Genomic DNA, 27,500 nt, shown 5'->3' on the forward strand with positions numbered 1-27,500 from the left:
TTTACAACTTGTTTACTGAAACATGTGATCCAACACAAGAGCTGTATCAAAGACAGCCACGCTTGTATGACATGTGGCGAGGCGTACCTAATGTTATGACCCCTAATGTTATGTGGAATGAAGCAATCAGCAAGTCAAGGAAGCATGAAGGAGAACACTTTAATCCCTTTTATAAAAGAAAGCAGAGACAAAAGGCAGACAACACGACACACAATTAATCCTTCAGCCACAAAAGGACAAACCGTCACACTAATAATGCATGTCACATGTTAAATACCGTATTTTTCGGAGTATAAGTCGCACCGGAGTATAAGTCGCACCTGCCGAAAATGCATAATGAAGAAGGAAAAAAACACATAAGTCGCGCTGAAACCCGGCCAAACTATGAAAAAAACTGCGACTTATAGTCCGAAAAATACGGTAGTAAGAATTGTAACGTTGCCGTGTCGGATTCAACACATGATCACAAGCGCTTTATGCAAATTGTGCAGTGCAACTTCCTATAATTTGATTTATCGGGCAAGGAATGTCAAATACAGCGGTAGCTCACTTTATGACAAACAATTTCTCAAAAAAAAAAAGAGTTTTTCTTGTATTCAGGTCCTTTATCGTCCGGTCAAACATCTTACTTTTGTTTACTTAGTATAGCTGCAAAATAAGCCACCAAAGAAAGTAATGAATGCCAGGACTTTAAGAAAGAAGGTAAGAATTTAATTTAAAAATTGTGTACCAAAGTGTAAAAGTGAGTTTGGCCCTCTCCTCCCCTCCTTCCTCTAGAGCATTGGTTCTTTACCTGGGTTCGATCGAACCCTAGGGGTTCGGTGAGTCGGGCTCAGGGGTTCGGCGGAGGTCAAAACACACCCGACTCATCGTGTAAATAAAAACTTCTCCCTATCGGCGTATTACGGATACGGCGACAGCAGAAGTCAGACTGATTTGCAGGTAAGTAATTTGTTGTGAGTTTATGCACTGTGTTGGTTTTGTTGTTTGAACAAGGTGATGTTCATGCACGGTTCATTTTGTGCACCAGTAAAAAAAACATGGTAACACTTTAGTATGGGGAACATATTCACCATTAATTAGTTGCTTATTAACATGCAAATTAGTAACATATTGGCTCTTAACTCGTCATTATTAAGCACTTATTAATGCCTTATTCGGCATGGCCTTATTATAACCCTAACCTTCTAACCCTGGCCCTAATCCTCTAACCCTAACCCTAACCCTCACCAAATAACTCTAAATTAAGTCTTTGTTACTTAGAATATGTTCCCCATACTAAAGTGTTACCAAAAACATATAACTTTGTCTTGAATTTGAAAAAAAAATATTTTTTTTTTTTTCACTAAAGAAGGGTTCGGTGAATGCGCATATGAAACTGGTAGGGTTCGTACCTCAAACAAGGTTAAGAACCACTGCTCTAAACTCATCCCAGTCTTTTGCTTTAATTCAGTGTTAATATTTGAGTGGACCCCCGGGAACCCTCAGTCGTGGAAATGATAGGGTCCGTGGTCCAAAAGATTAGGAATCCCTTATTTCCTTTAGAGAGATGTTGAAGTGTGATGATAATCTGTCATCGTCTCTCATTTACTAACAACAATTACTGCCAGAGATCGCTCTCAACAGTTCGCAAATGCTTTTAACGTGCAGGAGTTAATGTAACGGAACTTAAATGAAGGTTTAGATCGGGGGTCGGCAACCCGCGGCTCTAGAGCCGCATGGGGCTCTTTAGCGCCGGCTTAGTGGCTTTCTGGAGCTTTTTCAAAAATGTATGAAAAATGGAAATAAAAAAGAGAAAAATATATTTTTTGTTTTAATATGGTTTCTGTAGGAGGACAAACATGACACAAACCTTTCTAATTGTTAGAAATTACACTGTTTACATTAAACCTGCTTCAGTGATTACAGACTATTTGGCAAGCGTCGTTTTGTCATTTTGGCGGTCCTTGAACTCACCGTAGTTTGTTTACATGTACAACTTTCTCCAACTTTCTAAGACATGTTTTATCCCACTCCTGTGTAAGGCTGAAACGACGTGTCGACGTAGTCGACGTCATCGATTACGTATATGCGTCGCATTCCTTATTTCCTTGAATAGCCTCCGGGGCGCTAATTAATTTAAAACCTCTTCTCACTCCTGCGCTTACCAAAAGGCGTGGGGTAAATTTAGGCCTGCGCTTATTAGGGTTGTGATTGATAAACCGATGCGACCGAGTATTCGATTCAACAAGTGAGCGATTAGGCTGCATTGGTAGTAGACTCCTCAATCAATGCGAATAATTAATGAATTCCTAGCTGAATCGGTTATAGAATCATGGATTGGTTATCGCGAGACTTTGCATGGGTTGGCGAGATTACAATATGCGCCAGCATCTCTAAAACAACGCGAGAGCTGAAGCTACTCGCCAAACGCGGTAGCCGCTTAGCTAGTATTAGCACGAGTGATAAACAAGAGACAACACGGAAAATGAAGGAGGAGAACGAAAGCGTCAGTCTGACCGAAGGTGATAATGGACCGAGAAAGATTTTCAACGCATCGGGGAGACAGAAATCCAAAGTGTGGAAAGTTTTTGGGTTTTATAAGAAGGAAGGGAAGCTCGACAGAAGCCATGCTATTTGTAAATTGTGTCGAGCATCGTTGACGTACACTGGCAGCAGGTTGAAATATTGAATCTTTGTTACCTACCTCTAGTGTTCAAAACTATGCTCAGGCTGAAATATTGCACTTTGTTGTTACTATTCTGTGCTACTTTTACTTCTGGAGTTCCCATCCTACAATTCAGCCAAACTTTTTTTGGTCCATGTCTAAAAATAAATACATTGACATGTGATTTTGTTGTTCTGTTTTTTTTGCCAGTGCCATAAAGCCACAATGCTTGGGGATTTGGAGTCTTGAATATTAACCGTCAAATCGAATCGTATCGTTCGGAATCGAATCGAATCGAATCGGTCTGTAATAAAAGGATATCGTTTTTGAATCGAATCGTAACCTGTGTATCTAGATGCATATCGAATCGTTTATCAGAGAGAGATGTGCAACCCTAGCGCTTATAAATTTGAGTGATGTAAGGATACCATCATGAAAAGCACATTTAATAAAAAAAACGTTATTATGGTCTTGCCTTTACTTATAAATGAGTATTCTGATCAAAAGGATCGATAACTTGTTTATAGAAGTCTTCCTTATCTTTCTTCAGTTTTAAAAGTCTCTCTGTCTCGATGCAGATATTCCTTTAAGTATTACCTCCTGCTTCGATTGAAAGTCCAGTTTAGAAAACTGTTTTATTTTAGATATGTAATCCTCCATGTTAAAAGTGCAAGCAAACGATCGCTGCTCACTGTTGTTGCTTGTTGTCTTCTTCTGCAGCACCGGTCTTTTGCAGTACCGGTAGTTGCAAGAAGGATCACTCGCACCCTCTCCCAGCAGGAGGCGGGAGTCATTTAATGTCTCATATTTGACACACGCAGCTACAGTATATTAATAAAACATAGCTGCTTACTGTTCTTTTTAGCATATTCAATAGCTTAGACCTTGAATCCTACTGAATAGCTCTAAATCTTCTTCCCTTTATGCGATTTCAAATGATTGAAATCAGCCTCCTCCATTTTGAAAATGATGACTCATGACGTGACGAGTTTGACCCGGCGGAAGTTCTAGGCATATGCTCATTATTTTGCGAAACGAGTTTGACCCGGCGGAAATTCTAGACATGTGCTAATAAAAATAATATTTTGCGAAACGAGTTTGACCCGGCGCTAATCCTGAGCCGGCGGTAATGCTAAGCATGCGCTAATTATTTTGCGAAACGAGTTTGACCCGGCGGTAATTCTAGGCAGGCGCATACTATATACCCGGCGGCAATTCAAGGAAATACACACTTGTTTGTATTGGATGTTTATCTTTATTTTTGATCATTTTAAAAGCAAAAGAAGCAATACTTTTACTTTTGAAATGCTTATACTATTGCAGAATATTACGATTTGCACTGGATGTTTACTTTTATATTTTCACATTAAAAAGCAAATAAGCTACTTTTAATTTTGTTAAATGTTAAAAGTTTTAAATGTTTACATTGTTACAGAATATTTTGTCATGTTGTTGTCAATGTTGACTGAGTGGCAATACTTTTTTTTTTTTGTAAATGAAAGCCATGCCTTTTGAAAAAACTGGCCTACATTTATTGTTTCATCTTCATTTTAAATAAAAAAAATAATCGATAAAAGGAAAAATAATCTATAGATTAATAGAAAAAATAATTATAGATTAACCGATTAATAGGACAAATATATCTATCGATTAATCGATAGAAAAATAATCAATAGCTGCAGCCTTACTTCTGTGTCTCATTTTGTCCACCAAACTTTCAAGGTTGTGTGTGAATACACAAAGGTGAGCTTTGTGGATGTTATTGACTTGTGTGCAGTGCTAATCAGGCATATTTGATCACTGCATGGCTGCAAGCTAATTTAATTTGCTGGATGTATGTACATATTGCATCATTATGCCTCACTTGTAGGTATATTTGAGATCATTTAATTTTGTTTAAGTCCCCTTAATTCAATTTATATTTGCATGTCTCATGACACATTATCTGTATGTAATATTGGCTGCATTTCTGATAGTTGTTTGTGTGCCATGTTGTTCCAGACCACAGCAAACGTTACCCAGCTTGCAAAGATTGTAATAAGTCCATTAGAAGAAGACAGCTTGCCGTTTCCTTTAACTTGGACACACACATCTATACCTTTGGCCATTCTAAGCCAGTCATTTCCAAGAATGATCTCACCCTCAGCCTCTGTTTTACTAATGTTTTCCAATGTTGTGAAAATGTGTAGAATAAATATTACATTTCAACATTTCTGTTAAAGATTTGTGTCAGCCTGCGACACAGTCATTTTGATAGTAGGCTATTATAGCTAATATAGACCCTTACATCATGTGTTGTCTTAATTATAACACTTATACAAGTCTTTTAATTTTTTGCAGCTCCAGACTGATTTTTTTTTTGTATTTCTGGTCCAATATGGCTCTTTCAACATTTTGGGTTGCCGACCCCTGGTTTAGATGAACAAACAAGAAAACAATGTCTGCAACTTGTGGAGAACAGAGTTGTCTGCTCTGTCGTTCACGAGCAAAAGGAAGCATTTTGGTGTTTTCTATAATCATAAATAATTATTACTATTGTTAACTATAATCAATTGAAACAATGCAGTAGTTTGACAATGAGCTAAGAGTACCGTATTTTTCGGACTATAAGTCGCAGTTTTTTTTCATAGTTTGGCCGGGCTCCAGTGCGATTTATATATGTTTTTTTCCTTCTTTATTCTGCATTTTCGGCAGGTGCGACTTATACTCCGGTCCGACTTATACTCCGAAAAATACGGTATGTGTTTCTACGAACATCGAAGTCAGTGCGGTGTAAAACGTGTAAAAGATCAATACGGTATTTGTTTTTACATTTTTGTTGAAATCCTGTGCATTTTGAGGTAAAAGTTACAAGGATCACCTAAAACTAGTTGTTGAAGATGTTATTGAGGAAAAAAGCCCTAAAACATTGCAACGTTTGCAGAGACTTTCTGAAAAAGCTGCTAACAATCACAAAAAGCCTGCAAAATCCTGGAGGGACTAATTTAATGGCATACTATCACGTGTATTAGCCTTTATTAACTTGTGCTTCACCCTTGATATTTTCACCTGGAGAGCTTTGATATTACATCATCCTACTCACTTACACGTGTTAGAACCCCTGTTTGCCAGCTATATTATGTAAGTGATGGGCGGAACCACAAACCACTTCAAAGCTTCCTCAAAGGGACAATCACTTTAGATGGACAAATATTAGCGAAGTAGAGAACCCTACTGAATACCCTGGAATTAATTTATGGCCGTGGTCAAAAGTTTACATACACTAGTGAAGAACAATGTCATGGCTGTCTTGAGTTTCTAATAATTTCTACTAATTTTAGTTTCATCTGACATCACATGGACAAAGATAAGACCTTCTGGAGGAACGTTCTGTGGTCAGATGAAACAAAAATTGAGCTGTTTGGCCACAATACCCAGCAATATGTTTGGAGGAGAAAAGGTGAGGCCTTTAATCCCAGGAGCACCACACCTACCGTAAAGCATGGTGGTGGTAGTATTATGCTCTGGGCCAGTTTGTCTGCCAATGGGACTGGTGCTTTACAGAGAGTAAATGGAACAATGAAAAAGGAGCATTACCTCCAAATTCTTCAGGACAACCTAAAATCATCAGCCCGGAGGTTGGGTCTTGGGCGCAGTTGGGTGTTCCAACAGGACAATGACCCCAAACACACGTCAAAAGTGGTAAAGGAATAGTTAAATCTGGCTAGAATTAAGGTTTTAGGATGGCCTTCCCAAAGTCCTGACTTACATGTGTGGACAATGCTGAAGAAACAAGTCCATGTCAAAAAATCAACACATTTAGCTGAACTGCACCAATTTTGTCAAGAGGAATGGTCAATAATTCAACCAGAAGCTTGTGGATGGCTACCAATAGCGCCTTTTTGCAGTGAAACTTGCCAAGGGACATGTAACTTCCGGTTCCGGTTCACCGTGCGTGACTGCTCGCTGACTGCTCGCTATTTCGAAAAAGCTAAGTATCGTTCTATTTGTGTGCTTTTAAATTGTTCTGCAGCTTTCTTTATTACTTTCTCAACATATTTAGTAGTACTATTTAACTTGCAAATCACCCGATCTCTGTCTCTCCACCCCTCCCGCATGCTAAGCTAACGAAGCTAGCGCGGAGAAAGGCGTCGCCGGGCGCCGGTCAGAAGGAGTCTACTCCTGCACACCGTGACCAGGACTTCTCGGAAGACAGCAGGAACTTCACTCGGTGACAGAAAACACCGTGAGTATGGCTTCCTGCGCGTCTTGCACCTTACTCACGGAGAGGCTGGCTCTGCTAGAGGGCCGTGTCCGCCAGTTAGAGCAGAGTAATCTCGTAACTTTAGATGTTGCGGACACATCTGCTAGCGTTAGCTGTAGCGAGCTAACTAGCCCAGCCTGTAGTAGTCCTAAGCGGCCTACAAGCTACGGTGTACCGGTTGAGACGCATAATAGATTTAGCTCTTTAGCTAGTCCTACACCCCAGTCTACCGGGCACCACACCTTAGTCATAGGGGACTCCATCACCCGAAACATAAAGCTTAGCAAACCAGCCACAATTAAGTGCATCCCGGGGGCCCGAGCACCTGACATTGAGGCTAATCTTAGGGAGCTAACTCGCAACAAGCCTAGTAAACACGTACGACAGGCTAATCGCACCACTAGTTATGCGAATATAGTTGTACACGTTGGCTCCAATGACACTAGAATGAGACAGTCAGAGATTACAAAGAGAAACATAGCCAGGACTTGTGATCTCGCTAGAAAGATGTCCAGGCATCGAGTAATTGTCTCTGGCCCCCTGCCTGCGAGAGGCAATGATGAGAGATATAGCAGATTAGTCTCGCTTAACAAGTGGCTGGCTAGCTTCTGTAGACAACAGGGACTAACGTTTATTGATAATTGGCCCTCTTTCTGGGGCAAACCAGGCTTGCTGATGAGGGACGGCCTTCACCCTAACCAGGAAGGCGCCATCATCCTGTCTAAAAACATAGACTACTGTTTAAGTCACATTTGACTAACTACACTAGAGCAAGCCCGGTCACAGGCAATTACAGAGCCTGCTAGTCCGGGTGAGGAGTCAGTTAAGCTAGAACTAGCCAGCGCCAGGCTGGATAATTCCTGTACGCATAGCAATTTTCTTAGAATAACACACAACTCACATAATGTGTTTTCTGTTGTGAATGTGTCAGGGGTAGATATGCATTCTACTGAGGTGGCAAATCATGATGCGTTCAGTCGATCACTGCATCAAGCAAACAATCTGAAAATTCCCGTCGTATCAATTCCTAGATATGGTCGAAACTATTTAAAGTGCACTACGTATAATAAACGCAACATTATTAATATTTCTACTACGGATAATTTAAACAAAAACTCGCCAAAACAGCCCAATACTTATAATCTGGGCTTTTTAAACATAAGATCATTGTCTCCCAAAACGTTATTAGTTAATGAGGTCATTAGAGACAACAATCTTAACGTCATTGGTCTTAGCGAAACCTGGCTCAAACCAGACAAATTTTTTGCGCTAAATGAGGCATCTCCTCCTAACTATACGAATGCGCATATTGCCCGTCCCCTTAAAAGGGGTGGGGGGGTCGCACTAATATACAATGAAAACTTTAACCTTACCCCTAACCTAAATAATAAATACAAATCGTTTGAGGTGCTTACTATGAGGTCTGTCGCACCGCTGCCTCTCGATATGGCTGTTATCTACCGCCCCCCAGGGCCCTACTCGGACTTTATTAATGAATTCTCAGAGTTCGTTGCTGATCTAGTGACGCACGCAGACAATATAATCATAATGGGGGACTTTAATATCCATATGAATACCCCATCGGACCCTCAGTGCGTGGCGCTCCAGACTATAATTGATAGCTGTGGTCTTACACAAATAATAAATGAACCTACGCATCGCAACGGCAATACGATAGATCTAGTGCTGGTCAGGGGTGTCACCACCTCCAAAGTTATGGTACTCCCGTATACTAAAGTAATGTCCGATCATTACCTTATAAAATTCGAAGTTCTGACTCATTGTCAACAAACTAATAATAATAATAACTGCTATAGCAGCCGCAACATTAATGCTGCCACAACGATGACTCTTGCTGACCTACTGCCTTCGGTAATGGCACCATTCCCAAATTATGTCGGCTCTATTGATAACCTCACTAACAACTTTGACAATGCCCTGCGCAAAACCATTGATAGTATAGCACCGCTAAAACAAAAAAGGGCCCCTAAAAGGCGCACCTCATGGTTTACAGAAGAAACCAGAGCTCATAAATTATCATGTAGAAAGTTGGAACGCAAATGGCGCGCGACCAAGCTTGAGGTTTTCCATCAAGCATGGAGTGATAGTTTAATATCGTATAAACGCATGCTTACCTTAGCTAAAGCTAAATATTACTCAAATCTCATCCGCCTCAACAAAAACGACCCTAAATTTTTGTTTAGTACAGTAGCATCGCTAACCCAACAAGGGACTCCTCCCAATAGCTCCACCCACTCGGCAGATGACTTTATGAATTTCTTTAATAAGAAAATTGAACTCATTAGAAAGGAGATTAAAGACAACGCATCCCAGCTACAACTGGGTTCTATGAACACAGATACAACTGTATCTACGACGGATACTGCAATACAAAATAGTCTCTCTCTTTTTGATGAAATAACATTAGAGGAACTATTACAGCGTGTAAGTGGGATAAAACAAACAACATGTTTACTCGACCCACTTCCTGGGAAACTTATCAAGGAGCTTTTTGTATTATTAGGTCCATCAGTGCTAAATATTATAAACGTATCACTTTCCTCTGGCACTGTTCCCCTAGCATTCAAGAAAGCGGTTATTCATCCTCTGCTCAAAAGACCTAACCTTGATCCTGACCTCATGGTAAACTACCGACCGGTGTCCCACCTTCCCTTTATTTCGAAAATCCTCGAAAAAATTGTCGCACTGCAGCTAAATGAACACTTAGTGTCTAACAATCTCTGTGAACCTTTTCAATCGGTTTCAGGGCAAATCACTCTACGGAGACAGCCCTCGCAAAAATGACTAATGATCTACTGCTAACGATGGATTCTGATGCGTCATCTATGTTGCTGCTTCTTGATCTTAGCGCTGCTTTCGATACCGTCGATCATAATATTTTATTAGAGCGTATCAAAACACGTATTGGTATGTCAGACTTAGCTTTGTCGTGGTTTAACTCTTATCTTACTGACAGGATGCAATGCGTCTCCCATAATAATGTGACCTCGGACTATGTTAAGGTAACGTGCGGAGTTCCTCAGGGTTCGGTTCTTGGCCCTGCACTCTTTAGTATTTACATGCTGCCGCTAGGTGACATCATACGCAAATACGGTGTTAGCTTTCATTGCTATGCTGATGACACCCAACTCTACATGCCCCTAAAGCTGACCAACACGCCGGATTGTAGTCAGCTGGAGGCGTGTCTTAATGAAATTAAACAATGGATGTCCGCTAACTTCTTGCAACTCAACGCCAAGAAAACGGAAATGCTGATTATCGGTCCTGCTAAACACCGACATTTATTTAATAATACCACCTTAAAATTTGACAACCAAACAATTACACAAGGCGAATCAGTAAAGAATCTGGGTATTATCTTCGACCCAACTCTCTCGTTTGAATCACACATTAAGAGTGTTACTAAAACGGCCTTCTTTCATCTCCGTAATATCGCTAAAATCCGTTCTATTTTATCCACTAGCGACGCTGAGATCATTATTCATGCGTTCGTTACGTCTCGTCTCGACTACTGTAACGTATTATTTTCGGGTCTCCCTATGTCTAGCATTAAAAAATTACAGTTGGTACAAAATGCGGCTGCTAGACTTTTGACAAGAACAAGAAAGTTTGATCATATTACGCCTATACTGGCTCACCTGCACTGGCTTCCTGTGCACTTAAGATGTGACTTTAAGGTTTTACTACTTACGTATAAAATACTACACGGTCTAGCTCCGTCCTATCTTGTCGATTGCATTGTACCATATGTCCCGGCAAGAAATCTGCGTTCAAAGAACTCCGGCTTATTAGTAATTCCCAGAGCCCAAAAAAAGTCTGCGGGCTATAGAGCATTTTCTATTGGGGCTCCAGTACTATGGAATGCCCTCCCGGTAACAATTAGAGATGCTACCTCAGTAGAAGCATTTAAGTCCCATCTTAAAACTCATTTGTATACTCTAGCCTTTAAATAGCCCCCCTGTTAGACCAGTTGATCTGCCGTTTCTTTTCTTTTCTCCTCTGCTCCCCTTTTCCTTGAGGGGGGGGGGGGGGGGGGGGGGGGGGGGCACAGGTCCGGTGGCCATGGATGAAGTGCTGGCTGTCCAGAGTCGGGACCCGGGGTGGACCGCTCGCCTGTGCATCGGCTGGGAACATCTCTGCGCTGCTGACCCGTCTCCGCTCGGGATGGTGTCCTGCTGGCCCCACTATGGACTGGACTCTTACTATTATGTTGGATCCACTATGGACTGGACTCTCACAATATTATGTCAGACCCACTCGACATCCATTGCTTTCGGTCTCCCCTAGAGGGGGGGGGGGGTTACCCACATATGCGGTCCTCTCCAAGGTTTCTCATAGTCATTCACATCGACGTCCCACTGGGGTGAGTTTTTCCTTGCCCTTATGTGGGCTTTGTACCGAGGATGTCGTTGTGGCTTGTGCAGCCCTTTGAGACACTTGTGATTTAGGGCTATATAAATAAAGATTGATTGATTGATTGATGTAACCAAATATTAACATTGCTGTATGTATACTTTTGACCCAGCAGATTTGCTCACATTTTCAGTAGACCCATAATAAATTCATAAAAGAACCAAATTTCATGAATGTTTTTTCGTGACCAACAAGTATGTGCTCCAATCACTCTATCACAAAAAAAAAAGAATTGTAGAAATGATTGGAAACTCAAGACAGCCATGACATTATGTTCTTTACAAGTGTATGTAAACTTTTGACCACGGCTGTATGTCACAAACTAGTCAAACTCTGGCCTACACTGCTTCAAGTTTAATACTGGAGTGAAAGAACTCTTCACTTCATCATTTACGCTCCACTGTCAGACTTGTGTGACGTTATCTCTCGGCGCCACCCTTGTGACGGTGACAACCCTTGAGAGGCAGATAGCGCCATCCTAAAATCTGAACGACACTCTGAAAATAACCCTCACTAATCCGCGCCGGTTGCAACACAAAGAGAAAGCGTTCAGCCGCACCTTCCAGGATCACCTGCAGAGTGATGTTCTTCTCGACGAGAGCGGACGGACTGTAGGAGTCGAACTCGAACTTGCGCAGCACGTGGCACTCGTAGACGCCGCTGTCGTTCATGGTGACGTTAACGATGCTGATGGAGATGTCTTGCAAGTCCTGGCTCCCGTTCCACGTCAAGCGGCCTTTAAACGGTCCGTCCACCTCTTCCGTAGCATTGATCTTATACTTATATATCTAGAAAACAAGTGGACACATGTTATATAAAAGTATATATTTTTTTAAACTATCATTTCAGCAACCTTTAACCTACAAGAGTTTTGGAATTGTTTGCGCCCAGGGGCTTGTAGTACCAGTCGACATGAGTCTTGGCTTTCACCTCCTCGCGCTTCATGCAGGAAATGCACGTCAATTTCATCATCTTTCCCAGAACTGCTTTTGTCTCTGACGGGATGTCCACACATACGGGCCGGCTCAGGTTCACTGGAAACACAAATGAAAGCATAAAGGCTTAGCGGCTACAAGAGAGCAGCAGACAGTAAATATGTTATATTCCCTGAAAAAATAGGTAGGTAGGTCTTTATTGTCATTGCACAAGTACAACAAAACGTTGTTTTCAGCACAAACCTGCTCAAGATTAGACAAACAAACCGTGTACAGGGTTACAGAACAGGCACGCTGATGGGTCGCCACAAGGCGCCCCGTAAAAGATGGGAAAAAGGTAAACGCTGGGGAAGGATGAGTAAAAAAATACAATCTAGACTTGGCTCGTAAGGGGGCCCAGTCTGGTGTGCGAAAAAAACCTCCATAGCAAAGCACATACCGTATTTTTCGGAGTATAAGTCGCACCTGCCGAAAATGCATAATAAAGAAGGAAAATAACATATAGAAGTCGCACTGGAGCCCGGCCAAATTATGAAAAAAACTGCGACTTATAGTCCGAAAATTACGGTATACATATTACAACTAGGGCTGCAAGTAACGATTAATTTGATAATCGATTGTAGCGATTATTACTTCGATTAATCGATTAATAATCGGATAAAAGATACAAAGTACATTTCTATCCTTTCCAGTATTTTATTGAAAAAAAACAGCATACTGGCACCATGTTCTGGACATTGGGGATGCAGCATACACCAATAAAAACACAAAAATGTAACTCATCAGATCAGATATTGTGCACGTTTCTGTCGTGAATAATAAAGGATTCATTTTAGGCTGCCTCTGAATAATAGCATGAAATATTCCAGCACCTTGATAACGTTTAGTTGTACTAAAGCGTCACTCAAATCTAAATATATGTATATAGCTTTATCGGGCCCGGCTACATTGATCCATTATGAAACAAACCTGAAATATTTCTGTCCGTTACGTTTATTTCTAAATTGGTAACAGTGCGTTTTCTCTCTCAAAACTGAGTCAAATGTGCCGGAGACACATTATCAGCACCGCGTTGCAACAAAGGCATAACGTTAACGTTACTCACAAAAAAGCTGAACTCATGAATGCCTGTTGCCACTATGTGAGTGAGTTCTTCCCTTCATCTATGGCTCCAACATGTTTCCTTTTCAGGTGCTCCTGAAGCAATGTTGTACTTCTGTGCCATTTTGCAGGAAACGGTCTTCTTTGAAGTCTTTAAAATAAAGTGTTCCCACACTTTTGACGACTTAGGCGGTACACTTTTCTCCATTGAAGCAATAACCTCAAGATGTTTCTCCGCTAAACTATCCGTACTGTTTTCCTGCGCCATTTTTCGAATGTTCCAGCAAAGGAGACTGCGTCGTCACGTGAGCTGCACATGACACATCATTGGCTGGCTTACCTCCACCTCATGAGACGTAGCCTCAGCGCCGCCCTGGCGCTGTTTTGTACTTTTGATTATTGTTTCTCAGGTGTTTGTAAATGTTGCAGTTTATAAATAAAGGTTTATTAAAAAAATAAAATGTAAAAAAAATCAAATAAAAACTCTGCGCATGTGCATAGCATAGTTCTAACGAATCGATGACTAAATTAATCGCCAACTATTTTTATAATCGATTTTAATCGATTAGTTGTTGCAGCCCTAATTACAACGTACATCTCGAGAGATCTAGCAACAGAGGGGAGGGAGTGGGGGGGCCATGGTGGAGGGCTGCAGCTCTCAGGCGCTGCCCATCCGTCCATCACCCCTATGGGATTTGCGTCAAGGGCGTTGGATGTGTGTGTGTATATTTTTTGTGGATGCATGTGTGTGTGTAAGCCTGCAGTGTGTCTCTGTTCCGCGGCCTAGATGTCGTGCAGTCGCTAGTCCAAAATCAACAACAACAGGTGTGTGTCCATGAGAGACAAGAAGGGAGTTTGTTGTGTCTTCGCCGCACGGGAGATTCTCGAAGCCAGGGAAACAATCCAAGTTAGAATGTTTTGTATGCGAGTGAAAATAAAATTTGCTTTTCACTGTAAATTGTCTATGACTGATCCTTAAAATCCTGCGGGGACACAAGAGTGTCCACAGGTCTTCCCGCATCCTCCAATCATTTGTGGCAGCTTTAGGGTACTTTGAAGATTGCCAGCAACTTCCAATTTGTCGACAAACCAGAGCAACGCTTACTCCAATCAGCAGATGTCCTGTTGTCATAATTCCGAATAGGTAGATGTCTATCTGTGAGGCTCCGGCACCCCCCGCGACCCCGAAAGGGACAAGCGGTAGAAAAATGATGGATGGATAGATATCTTCACGTCCTTGACTGGAGGGGTCGCCAGGCACGCGTCACTCCTTCTCCCAAGAGTCCGTCGTGTGTCCAGTAACAACCGCTCCGTCACGACAAGCAAGTTCCTCCAAACCCAAGATCTTGTCAATTCCCTTGAGGCCAGTTAAATAGTTCCAATGTTTAGATTTGGAGAGCAGTGCAAAAAGAGGCAACAAAAAAAGTTAAGACAAGACAAGACAAAGAAGCAAGCAGGAGAAATAAGGGAGAGGAAAGGGGAAAGTCCGCCCTCGATGAGTGCCAGTGAGAAAGAAAGAAACTGGCACGGATCTCACCATGTCTGGTTAAAGGATGAGAAATAACATGAAATAAAATAAAAGTGATGTAGAAAACAATAGATATTAATGGACTACAAAAGGAAATAATAAATAAATACAATTAAAGGGCCTCACTGGACTTGGATTGAATCTTATTTTATTTATAGCCGGCAGCAAAATCAGTTATCCCACAGACAGCTAATTATTTGTGATTTACTATTGACTATTGATTATTATTGACTTATTCCCGAGCATTACTGTGTGGATGGGGGCTGTGCAGTTGTTGTTTTGCGTGGGGTTGCTGGTGTGGAGTCAGGTTGGGGCGCCTGCGGGGTCATGGTATAGCACACACATACACATAAGACTTAGAGGAATTGTCCTGTGGGGAGGCATGACTGGGGGGATGAGGATGCCTTGTTGGGGCTCCAGTCCTCCTGACTTGTCCCCTGCTTGTCCATCTCTCAATTTTAGCTGCATGGTAGACACTCAGGGTTTGGGGGGCTCAGCATGGTAGGCACCCACCACCGCCTTGACGTCCCACAATTTTAATCACATTATTAGTCTCCACAAGCATACATATCTCTCTCACTCTACAGTACACATATCAATAGGGACATACATACTGTACATCCACACTTAGTCACTGTACAAACATATTTCACACATACTGTACATATACAAGCACATATGCATACATACTACAGTCATGCATATATTTATGTTTCATCAAACATATATTAACGTTAACATATATTAACACGGAACATCGGAAGGTTGCTGGTTACTGGGGTTCAATCCCCACCTTCTACCATCCTAGTCACGTCCGTTGTGTCCTTGGGCAAGACACTTCACCCCTTGCTCCTGATGGCTGTTGGTTAGCGCCTTGCATGGCAGCTCCCGCCATCAGTGTGTGAATGTGTTTGTGACTGGATGAATGTGGAAATAGTGTCAAAGCGCTTTGAGTACCTTGAAGGTAGAAAAGCGCTATACAAGTATAACCCATTTATCATTTATTTATAACATTGACAAAGCTTAAGCTAATGTTACTATAACAATCTACAAGGTTAATACAGTCCAATTCTCTTTCTTCCCCTCGTTTTGACTGATTGATTGACTGTAGGGGTGTTTAACGTGTGCCATTTGGGGCCTGCTTTTTGTCGAAATTAAATCAAACAAAAAATGCTACGTAACGAGCAAATGCTGAAATTGTGATACTAATAAGTAATAACAACAATACACGTTTTCACCATTACGCAAAGCTGAAGACAAGTTTTGTTGTAACATGTTTGTTTTTAGTGTTTATCTTTTTTTATCATTCATTTTATTTTTTTCAATATCAAAATGACCCCAGCATGCTTTGAGTTATACGGCCCCTTGGTGGAAAAAGGTTGGACAACCCTGATTACACAATCAACAACAACAAAAATCCTAATTAATATTTCTGGCCACTGATCCCCATCTGATTACAAGTCTTGATTCGATACTTTGACAATAAATTATATAACTGAACATGTTTTACAGAAAGTAACTTGAGTAAATATTTGTTTTTATGAAACTGATCTTATTAAATTGAGATTTTGCTATTATTGTTGTAAATCAGATGATGTATTAAATGTTTGGTATTGAATAGAAACAACATATAGTGGCTACTTTACAATCCTCCCTGAAATTGTAAAAAAATATCAAAAATGACCAAAAAATAAAGCTTTTGGAATTTGTAAAAACAAGAAAAAGAACGATCTAATTACTTTTGTATCGTTTATATACTCGTACTCTCCCAACGGCGTGGCGCGGTTGGGAGAGTGGCCGTGCCAGCAACCTGAGGGGTTCCTGGTTCAATCCCCACCTTCTACCAACCAAGTCACACCCGTCGTGTCCTTGAGCAAGACACTTCACCCTTGCTCCTGATGGGTCGTGGTTAGGGCCTTGCATGGCAGCTCCCGCCATCAGTGTGTGAATGTGTGTGTGAATGGGTGAATGTGGAAATAGTGTCAAAGCGCTTTGAGTACCTTGAAGGTAGAAAAGCGCTATACAAGTATAATCCATTTACCATCATTTACTTGGTATCGATAGTAACGACATCTGCATCCATCACCCCTGCTTGACATTGTAGCTTTAGCTGTTAGATTCTTGTGTCGTCCCGTTTTGTGTGTGTGTGTGTGTGTGTGTGTGTGTGTGTGTGTGTGTGTGTGTAGCATGGTTAGCTATTCATTTTCCTCTAGTCCTCCAGTGATAATGTTACATGGAAGAAACCTAATTTATTTTCCGTCATCATGGTGAGCATTAGTATCTTGGAAGTGGCTTTGCACTGTGGATAGACGACGCTCAGCTTGCTCTCAAATTCGAGCGGTGTTCTGGCAAGACATGCACCCTCCTGGAATTCATGCAAGTCCTGCATGTGTGTAACAAGTTTAAGTACCAATGATTGTCACACACACACTAGGTGTGGCGAAACTATTCTCTGCATTTGACCCATCATCCTTGTTCACCCCCCTGGGAGGTGAAGGGAGCAGTGAGCAGCAGCCGTGCCCGGGAATAATTTTTGGTGATTTAACCCCCAATTCCAACCCTTGATGCTGAGTGCCAAGCAGGGAGGTAATTGGCTCCCATTTTTATAGTCTCTGGTATGACTCGGCCGGGGTTTGAACTCACAACTAGGGATGTCCGATAATGGCTTTTTGCCGATATCCGATATTCCGATATTGTCCAACTCTTTAATTACCGAAACCGATATCAACCGATATATGCAGTCATGGAATTAACACATTAGTATGCCTAATTTGGACAACAAGGTATGGTGAAGATAAGGTCTTTTTTTTTTTAAATAATAAAATAAGATAAATAAATTAAAAACATTTTCTTGAATTAAAAAAGAAAGTAAAACAATATAAAAACAGTTACATAGAAACTAGTAATTAATGAAAATGAGTAAAATGAACTGTTAATAACAGAAAGAAACATCCCTTTTGTGTGAATGAGTGTGGATGAGTGTAAATGGGGGAGGAAGGTTTTTTGAGTCGGTGCACTAATTGTATGTGTATCTTGTGTTTTCTATGTTGATTTAATAAAAAAAATAAAAAAATAAAAATAAAAAACCGATACCGATAATAAAAAAAACGATACCGATAATTTTTCCGATATTACATTTTAACGCATTTATCGGCCGGCCGAAATTATCGGACATCTCTACTCACAACCTACCGATCTCACAAGGAATCAAGGAATATAATTGTGTCACCCTGAGCGTGCTTCTCTTTAGAAGGAATCTATCACGTGAATATTTCATCTTTAGCCCATTTAGCACCAGGACACAGCTGTGGTAAAGATCGGCTGGGCTCGGCAGCTCATCAGATCAGTTAAAAAAAAGAAAATCGGCCCCAATCCGATCCCGGACATCTCCAATATGTTATTTACTATTAAAATAAAATGAAATGTATCTTTGCGCATTTGTTAATTCAGTGTTTTTCAACCTTTTTTGAGCCAAGGCACATTTTTTGCATCGAAAAAAATCCTGAGTCAATATCAGTAGCTGATATTGACAATAAAAAGTAGTTCTCGCTATTGTTTGATATAAATTCAAACCATAACCAAGCATGCATCACTATAGCTCTTGTCTCAAAGTAGGTGTATTGTCACCACCTGTCACATCACGCCATGACTTATTTGGACTTTTTTTTGCTGTTTTCCTGTATGTAGTGTTTTAGTCCTTGTCTTGCGCTCCTATCTTGGTGGGGTTTTTTTTCCTGTTTTGTTGGTATTTTCCTGTTGCAATCGCATGTCTTCCTTTGAGCGATATTCCCCACACCTACTTTGTTTTCACAATCCAGACTATTTGAGTTGTGCGGACGCTTTCCTTCTCTGTGGGGACATTGTTGATTGTCATGTCATGTACGGATGTACTTTGTGGACGCCAAATCTGCTCCACACGCTGTAAGTTTTTGCTATCGTCCAGCATTTTGTGTCTTGTTTACTTTGCAGCCAGTTCTGTTTTAGTTTCGTTTTGCATAGCCATGCCTTAGCTTAATTTGCCTTTTTCTGTGGTATAGCTCGGTTGATAGCAACTTGAGGGTTCCAGGTTCGATCCCCGCTTCCGCCATCCTAGTCACTGCCGTTGTGTCCTTGGGCAAGACACTTTACCCACCTGCTCCCAGTGCCACCCACACTGGCTTAAATATTACTTAGATATATTGGGTTTCACTATGTAAAAGCGCTTTGAGTCACTAGAGAAAAGCGCTATATAAACATACTTCACTTCTTAGCAGCACTCACCTTTTGTTTATTTTTTTGTTTAAGCATAAGATACCTTAGTACCTGCACACTGCCTCCCGCTGTCTGCATATTGTGATCACGACACGACGTGTTCCCGACATCTACAAAGCAATTAGCTACCTGCTGCCACCTACTGTTATGGAAGAGTATTACACGGTTACTCTGCCGAGCTCTAGACAGCACAGACACTCAACAATGGCACATTATTTACGGATTATAATTACTTGTGTGCAAAACCAATTTTTAACCCAATTAGGTGAAATTACATAATCTCCCACGGCACACCAGACTGTATTTCACGGCACAGTGGATGAAAAACACTGATTTAATTGATACTATGGCTGACAGCTAAAGAAATGACTGACTGGACAGTCAATACCAATATTTGTGATTTACCAAAAATCACTGTGCGATACAATCAAACCAAGCCTGGCTAATAGTCGAGTGTAGCAGGCCAGCAGTCCACACTAAATTCAATTTGGAGCAAATGCCAAACCTCAGCAAGCATTAAAGTGACGTCCACTCAATTTTCCAGCTCTGTGAGCACTGGGAGAGCCTTGACTCACAATACTTGATCACAAATCCAAGATCATCCAGGCCAGTAAGCACTAATGATGGCCTCTGCCCATTAGTATTTGCTGTCGGAGGGGCGGGAGGACATTTGTGTAGGCGGCGTAGGAGAGAGACAGAGAGAGAAAAAAAAACAACTAATGGATGCATACAAATGTGACTGCTAAATTATGGAAGACATAGTAAAGTGAGGAGGACATGTAGCAAAGAATTAAAGGGATTCTATAAGCAAAGATGGATGTGCTCTAAAGAGAAATGTGACAGCAGCAGCCTCTTTTAGGGCTTTGTGTGACTGGATACAGTTCTCTTATATAAGCCAAAGCCCCCCCTGGGCAGACTGTGACAACATTGATTTCATCATTTCTAATGCAACCACGAGAAAAAAAGTGTGAAGAAAAAAAAAAAAAATCACGCAGAAAACTGAAACCTAGAACGTGTAAATAAACCACAAATGAGCACTCAAAGCCAATGTTTCTTAAAGGGGAACATTATCACCAGACCTATGTAAGCGTCAATATATACCTTGATGTTGCAGAAAAAAGACCATATATTTTTTTAACCGATTTCCGAACTCTAAATGGGTGAATTTTGGCGAATTAAACGCCTTTCTATTATTCGCTCTCGGAGCGATGATGTCACAACGTGACGTCACATCGGGAAGCAATCCGCTATTTTCTCAAACACCGAGTCAAATCAGCTGTTATTTTCCGTTTTTCCGACTGTTTTCCGTACCTTGGAGATATCATGCCTCATCGGTGTGTTGTCGGAGGGTGTAACAACACGAACAGGGACGGATTCAAGTTGCACTAGTGGCCCAAAGATGCGAAAGTGGCAAGAAATTGGACGTTTGTTCCGCACACTTTACCGACGAAAGCTATGCTACGACAGAGATGGCAAGAATGTGTGGATATCCTGCGACACTCAAAGCAGATGCATTTCCAACGATAAAGTCAAAGAAATCTGCCGCCAGACCCCCAGGAAAAGAGAGCGGATGAGGTTATGTCTACAGAATATATTAATTGATGAAAACTGGGCTGTCTGCACTCTCAAAGTGCATGTTGTTGCCAAATGTATTTCATATGCTGTAAACCTTGTTCATAGTTGTTAGTTTCCTTTAATGCCAAACAAACACATACCAATCGTTGGTTAGAAGGCGATCGCCGAATTTGTCCTCGCTTTCTCCCGTGTCGCTGGCTGCCGTGTCGTTTTCGTCGGTTTCGCTTGCATACGGTTCAAAACGATATGGCTCAATAGCTTCAGTTTCTTATTCAATTTCGTTTTCGCTACCTGCCTCCACATTACAACCATCCGTTTCAATACATGCGTAATCTTTGAATCGCTTAAGCCGCTGAAATCCGAGTTTGAATCCGAGCTATTGTCGCTATAGCTTGCTGTTCTTTCCGCCATGTTTGTTTGTATTGGCATCACTATGTGACGTCACAGGAAAATGGACGATGGTTAAAATCAGGCACTTTGAAGCTTTTTTTAGGGATATTGCGTGATGGGTAAAATTTTGAAAAAAACTTTGAAAAATAAAATAAGCCACTGGGAACTGATTTTTAATGGTTTTAACCCTTCTGAAATTGTGATCATGTTCCCCTTTAAGCAATATAGAACATTCCAAATGTTACTAAAAAGGTGAGCATGGAACAGAGGAGTCTTGCTTACCAAGTCAAAAAGGTGAAGATGCTATTTAATTGTTATTTAATATGATGGACCTGCTCAGTGGCCTAGTGGTTTGAGTGTCCGCCCTGAGATCGGTAAGTTGTGAGTTCAAACCCCGGCCGAGTCATACCAAAGACTATAACAATGGGACCCATTACCTCCCTGCTTGGCACTCAGCATCAAGGGTTGGAATTGGGGGTTAAATCACCAAAAATGATTCCCGGGCGTGGCCACCGCTACTGCTCACTGCTCCCCTCACCTCCCAGGGGGTGATCAAAGGTGCAGAGGATAATCTCACCACACCTAGTGTGTGTGTGACAATCATTGGTACTTTAACTTTATATTATTACTGATGGATATCACACAGCTGGCATCATGTTGTACTTCTTTAGACAACAACCTACCATATTTTTCGGACTATAAGTCGCAGTTTTTTTTCATAGTTTGGCCGGGCTCCAGTGCGACTTTATGTTTTTTTCCTTCTTTATCATGCATTTTCGGCAGGTGCGGCTTATACTCCGAAAAATACGGTAGTTGAGAATGAACCGACAACGCTTCATGAAGGGAAATAAAAATGAGAGAGGCTTCGCTAAACATCTTAAAATAAGCCCTGCCAACTACTCATCAGTCAGCTACAGTTGTGGAATCACAGTTGTGATCATTTCAGCAAATAAGATAACCTTGCATGATGTTGCTGGTAAAATGTGACTGTACTTGTTAGCACTGGAGCTTGTCGTCGCTAATGTTTGCATCCCTTTCTAATCAAGGCTACACTTTGAACTATTTATACTTTTTACAGCTTTTACTGTACTGTAAAAAATTAAAAAAAATTTTTTAAAAAGTCTTCACTATGAGACTATGTTTACACTGCAAATCAGATGATTTAGAAATCTGATATTTTTTCCAGGTGACTGTAAAATGTGATCTTAATCGGACTCCAGTATAGAGACACACTAATTGTGGCCCCAATGTGGCCTAAACGTCACTTGCATCGGGCAGCTTGATAAAGTGAAAGCAAAGGAAGTTGACCGGATTTTATTTCAAAGATTTTAGAGAGAGCTGTGCTTCTACAATTACGGTCTTATCTTGATTTGCACGCTATTATTTCTGTTTTTCAGTCCAGTTTTAAAGCCTTTCATAGCACTAAATCTGCACTTTTTAAGGGTTTTTAACGACCTTTTAATATCCACTGATTCTGGCGATACTGCCATTTTAAATATTTTAAATCTAACTGCTGCATTCGACACAGTTTATCACACAACTCTCATTAGTCGCTTTGAAAAATGTGCGGGTTTAAAAGGCACACCCTTGAAATTGTTCAGGTCATATCCGACAAATAGAACTTTTAAAATGCAAATTGATGATTGGGCTTCAGCTTATGCTCTCTTGTCCTGTGGTGTCCCACAGGGTTCAATCTTAGGACCAATCCTGTTTTCAGTGTACAACCTGCCCATTCAACACATTTTCAAAAAATATAATACATCATATCATGCTGAAAATGTTAATTTCCCCTCGGGGATTAATAAAGTATTTCTGACTCTGATCATCTTTATGCGGATGACACGCAAATATGTCCCTTTAAAAAAGAAAAGTGACACAAGTTTAAAATCACTTTTAAATTGCCTTGAGGACATACAATCATGGTTGGTGATAAACTTTCTAAACTTAAATGAGGACAAGACGGAAATCATTTTATTTGACTCAAAAGCAAAACAGAATGCTCCCCCCAGTGACCTGGACCCCCTGATGCCTTATTTAAAACCAACAGCCATAAATCTTGGTTTTAAGTTCGACAATGATTTTAAATTGGAGCAGCAGGTTAACTCTGTTGTACAATCTAGTTTTTATCATCTAAGACGTTTAGCAAAAATGCAATCACTTTAATCTTTTAACGACTTTGAGCGGGTAATCCATGCTTTTATTTCATCACGTATGGCCCACTGCAAGTCCCTCTACGTTGGAATGAAGCAGGCCTCAATCGCTCGATTGCAGTTAGTCCAAAATGCTGCTGCTCCGCCTTTTAACTGCCACTAAAAAACATGAACACATTACCCCCATTTTATCCTCCCTTCACTGGCTCCCAGTTCATTTTAGAATTCATTTTAAGATATTGTTGTTTGTTTTTAAATCTCTTAATGGATTAGCGCCACAATACATGTCAGACCTTTTAAAAATGATCAGTTTCTTCTTGTCGTCCCAAAAACCCGATTAAAATCCAGAGGCTATCGTGCATTTTCTGCTGTGGCTCCAAAACTTTGGAACATTATCCCTCTCGCTATTCAGGCGGCTCCCTCTTTAATGACTTTTAAATCACGTCTTAAAACATTTTTTACTCTTTAGCTTTTAAATCAGCATGTGATTTTAGTCTATTTTATTTTCTCTGATGTATTTATTCTTTTTATAGTTAAATGTTTTACATTACTGACTCTTCTAGTATGTATGTCTTAACTTCTGTGTAGCACTTTGTGAAACATTTATTGTTTTTTTAAATGTGCTATATAAATAAAGTGGATTAGATTCCTTAAACGAACAAGGCAGTTGCGCATATATATATATATATATATATATACATATATATATATGTGTGTGTGTGTAAATATATATATACACACATATATACACACACACATACATGTGTATATACATATATATATATATATATATATATATATATATATACACACACACACAGACACACACACACACACACACACACACACACACATTTATATATACACATATATATACACACATTTTTATACACACACATATATATATATATATATATATATATATATATGTGTGTGTGTGTGTGTATATGTGTGTATATATATATTTACACACACACACACACACATATATACATATATATATATATATACATTTTTATATATATATATATATATATATATATACATACACACATTATATATATATACACATACATATATATATATATATATATATATATATATATATATATAAATATATATATAAACACATACATATATACATACACATATATATATATATATAAACACATACATATATACATATACATACACACACACACACATATATATATATATAAACACATACATATATACATACACATACACACATATATATATATACATACATATACACATACATACATACATACATACATACATATATATATACTTAAATACATACATATACATACACACACACACACACACACACACACACACACACACACACACATACATACATAAATACATGTAGTAGTTTTGATGCAACATATATTTTACTTTTGAGTATTTTTGTGAAGAAGAAACGCTACTTTTCATTTGGATTGCTACATATAGTCATAATATGTATTTATAATGTATTCATTACTGCTTGCAAAGACATTCATTTGGCTTATTAGAGAGACATCTTCAAGCAGGCAGAGTCACATGACTCTGATTCACCAATCAAACAAAGCCTGGCTGTCACATGACCGCACTCGTACTACGCAAAAAGTGACATGACATCAGACAAGGCAGCACAAATATTCAATGTTTACATACAAATTAGTAAAAAGAACATCATATGTGCAGTCATGTGTGTCAGTAGAAATGTTTACATTTCAGCCTATAAGAATTCTACTTCTAATAAGTTGTAAATGTTAGGTTTTAGCTGTGCATATGCTAACATTAGCCCTGTTATAACACTGTAAAATGTGCATCTTTTACATGTACATGTAGTCGTGTCGCCCGGTCTCTCTCTCCCACTCACGCACAGTAGTAGTGCAAATACTAGTGAAAAAAAGTACTACTAAATAGAGAATGTACTCACCAGTTACTCCCTAGCAGGCACAAGACATTAAAACCACATTGAGAAATGTTTTAATTAATTCCTGACGTTGAGCAATTCAAACCTAACGTGGGAACAACATGCTTTTTGATGACGTTTAATCAATGTTGGGCTCTGACGTTGATTTGACCATTGAATTTTGCTGATTTTTCCAACCAATATTTTACAACACAAATACAACATTGAAACAACTTGCTTTTTGACAACGTTTATTTAAGGTCAGGTTGTGATGTTAATTTGACAATTTAAATGTGGTAATTTCCCAACCAACAATGGGGATTCAACGTTAGACATCAATGTTGTCTTGATTTAATTATTAAAATATAAATATTTTTCAACCTTTTTTCAAAGTAGGTGTTAAAGGACAGGTATGTATAATCAACATTGTATCAATGTATTGTGCCTGCTGGATCAGTACTTGAGTAGTTTTTTTTACCTCCACTAAATACTTACTCTTAGTCAAGTAATTATTTGGATGACTACTTTCTACTTTTACATGAGTCACATTACTTATAAGAAGTGATTCTCAAACTGTGGTACCACTACTAGTATGCAGGCTCCATCTAGTGGTATGCCAAAGAGTCACTCGATTAAAGTACAGTGTTTTATTTGACAGTGTTACTGTTCAAACTGTATGTAATGTTACAGTGGCCAAAAATATTATGTATACTTGGTAAAAAAAAAACTTTACTTGTTTGAATGAATACTTAGGCCTACTATGCTACTCTAATTGAACTTTGGTCATTATAGTGGTACTTTGAGGGCCAAATTTTTTCTGAGTTAGTACTTGGTGAAAAAAGTTTTAGAACCACTGCTCTAAAGTAACGGTAATCTTACTGGAGTACAATTGTTGGCTCTTCTACCCACCTCAGACTATTATATTCTTTAATTGTGTGTACACTATGCGTTTATTGTAAAATTACTTCCTATCGTAACCACAGAACTTTCCTCCAGAAGGTCTTATCTTTGTCCATGTGATGTCAGATGAAACAAAAATTGAGCTGTTTGGCCACAATACCCAGCAATATGTTTGGAGGAGAAAAGGTGAGGCCTTTAATCCCAGGAACACCATGTCTACCATCAAGCATGGTGGTGGTAGTATTATGCTCTGTGCCTGTTTTGCTGCCAATGGAACTGGTGCTTTACAGAGAGTAAATGGGACAATGAAAAATGAGGATTACCTCCAAATTTTTCAGGACAACCTAAAATCATCAGCCCGGAGGTTGGGTCTTGGGCGCAGTTGGGTGTTCCAACAGGACAATGACCCCAAACACATGTCAAAAGTGGTAAAGGAATGGCCAAATCAGGGTAGAATTAAGGTTTTAGAATGGCTTTCCCAAAGTCCTGACTTAAACGTGTGGACAATGCTGAAGAAACAAGTCCATGTCAGAAAACCAACACATTTAGCTGAAGTGCACCAATTTTGTCAATAGGTGTGGTCAAAAATTCAACCAGAAGCTTGCCAGAAGCTTGTGGATGGCTACCAAAAGTGCCTTATTGCAGTGAAACTTGCCAAGGGACATGTAACCAAATATTAACATTTTGACCTAGCAGATTTGGTCACATTTTCAGTACACCCATAATAAATTCATAAAAGAACCAAACTTCATGAATGTTTTTTTGTGACCAACAAGTATGTGCTCCAATCACTCTATCACAAAAAAATAAGAGTTGTAGAAATTATTGGAAACTCAAGACAGCCATGACATTATGTTTTTACAAGTGTACCGGTATGTTAACTTTTGACCACGACTGTATACTTGATAAATAAAACCTCTTACTTGTTTTAATCCATATGTAGGCCTACTTCGCTACTCTATTTGAACTTTGGTCATTATAGTGGTACTTTGAGAGCCAAGTTTTTTCTGGAGTTAGTACTGAAGTTTGAGAACTGCTCTAAAGTAACGGTAGTCTTACTGGAGTACAATTGTTGGCACTTCAACCCACCTCTGATTATTATACTCATTATTTGTATGTGCACCGACTCAGTGGCCTAGTGGTTAGAGTGTCTGCCCTGAGATCAGTAGGTTGTGAGTTCAAACCCCGGCCGAGTCATACCAAAGACTATAAAAATGGGACCCATTACCTCCCTGCTTAGCACTCAGCATCAAGGGTTGGAATTGGGGGTTAAATCACCAAAACATGATTGTCAGGCGTGGCCACCGCTGCTGCCCACTGCTCCCCTCACCTCCCAGGGGGTGATCAAGGGTGACGGGTCAAATGCAGAGAATAATTTCACCACACCTAGTGTGTGTGTGACAATCATTGGTACTTAAA

General features: G+C 39.9%; 1 protein-coding gene across 5 annotated transcripts in view; it reads right to left on the minus strand.

Moving 5' to 3' along the window:
* Positions 1-27,500, minus strand: part of scn3b (sodium channel, voltage-gated, type III, beta) — a 62,171-nt gene that overhangs the window by 21,063 nt on the left and 13,608 nt on the right. For all 5 annotated transcript variants that reach the window (XM_061972989.1, XM_061972985.1, XM_061972986.2 and 2 more), the window contains exons 3-4: positions 12,189-12,358; positions 11,884-12,112 (exon numbers count right to left, since the gene is read on the minus strand). In XM_061972989.1, coding sequence (XP_061828973.1) covers positions 11,884-12,112; positions 12,189-12,296 — 337 coding nt within the window. In that variant the 5' untranslated portion in view covers positions 12,297-12,358. The remainder of the gene's footprint in view (positions 1-11,883; positions 12,113-12,188; positions 12,359-27,500) is intronic.

Source organism: Nerophis lumbriciformis, linkage group LG17, assembly GCF_033978685.3.
Source record: "Nerophis lumbriciformis linkage group LG17, RoL_Nlum_v2.1, whole genome shotgun sequence".
In the NCBI taxonomy this organism is placed as follows: domain Eukaryota; kingdom Metazoa; phylum Chordata; class Actinopteri; order Syngnathiformes; family Syngnathidae; genus Nerophis; species Nerophis lumbriciformis.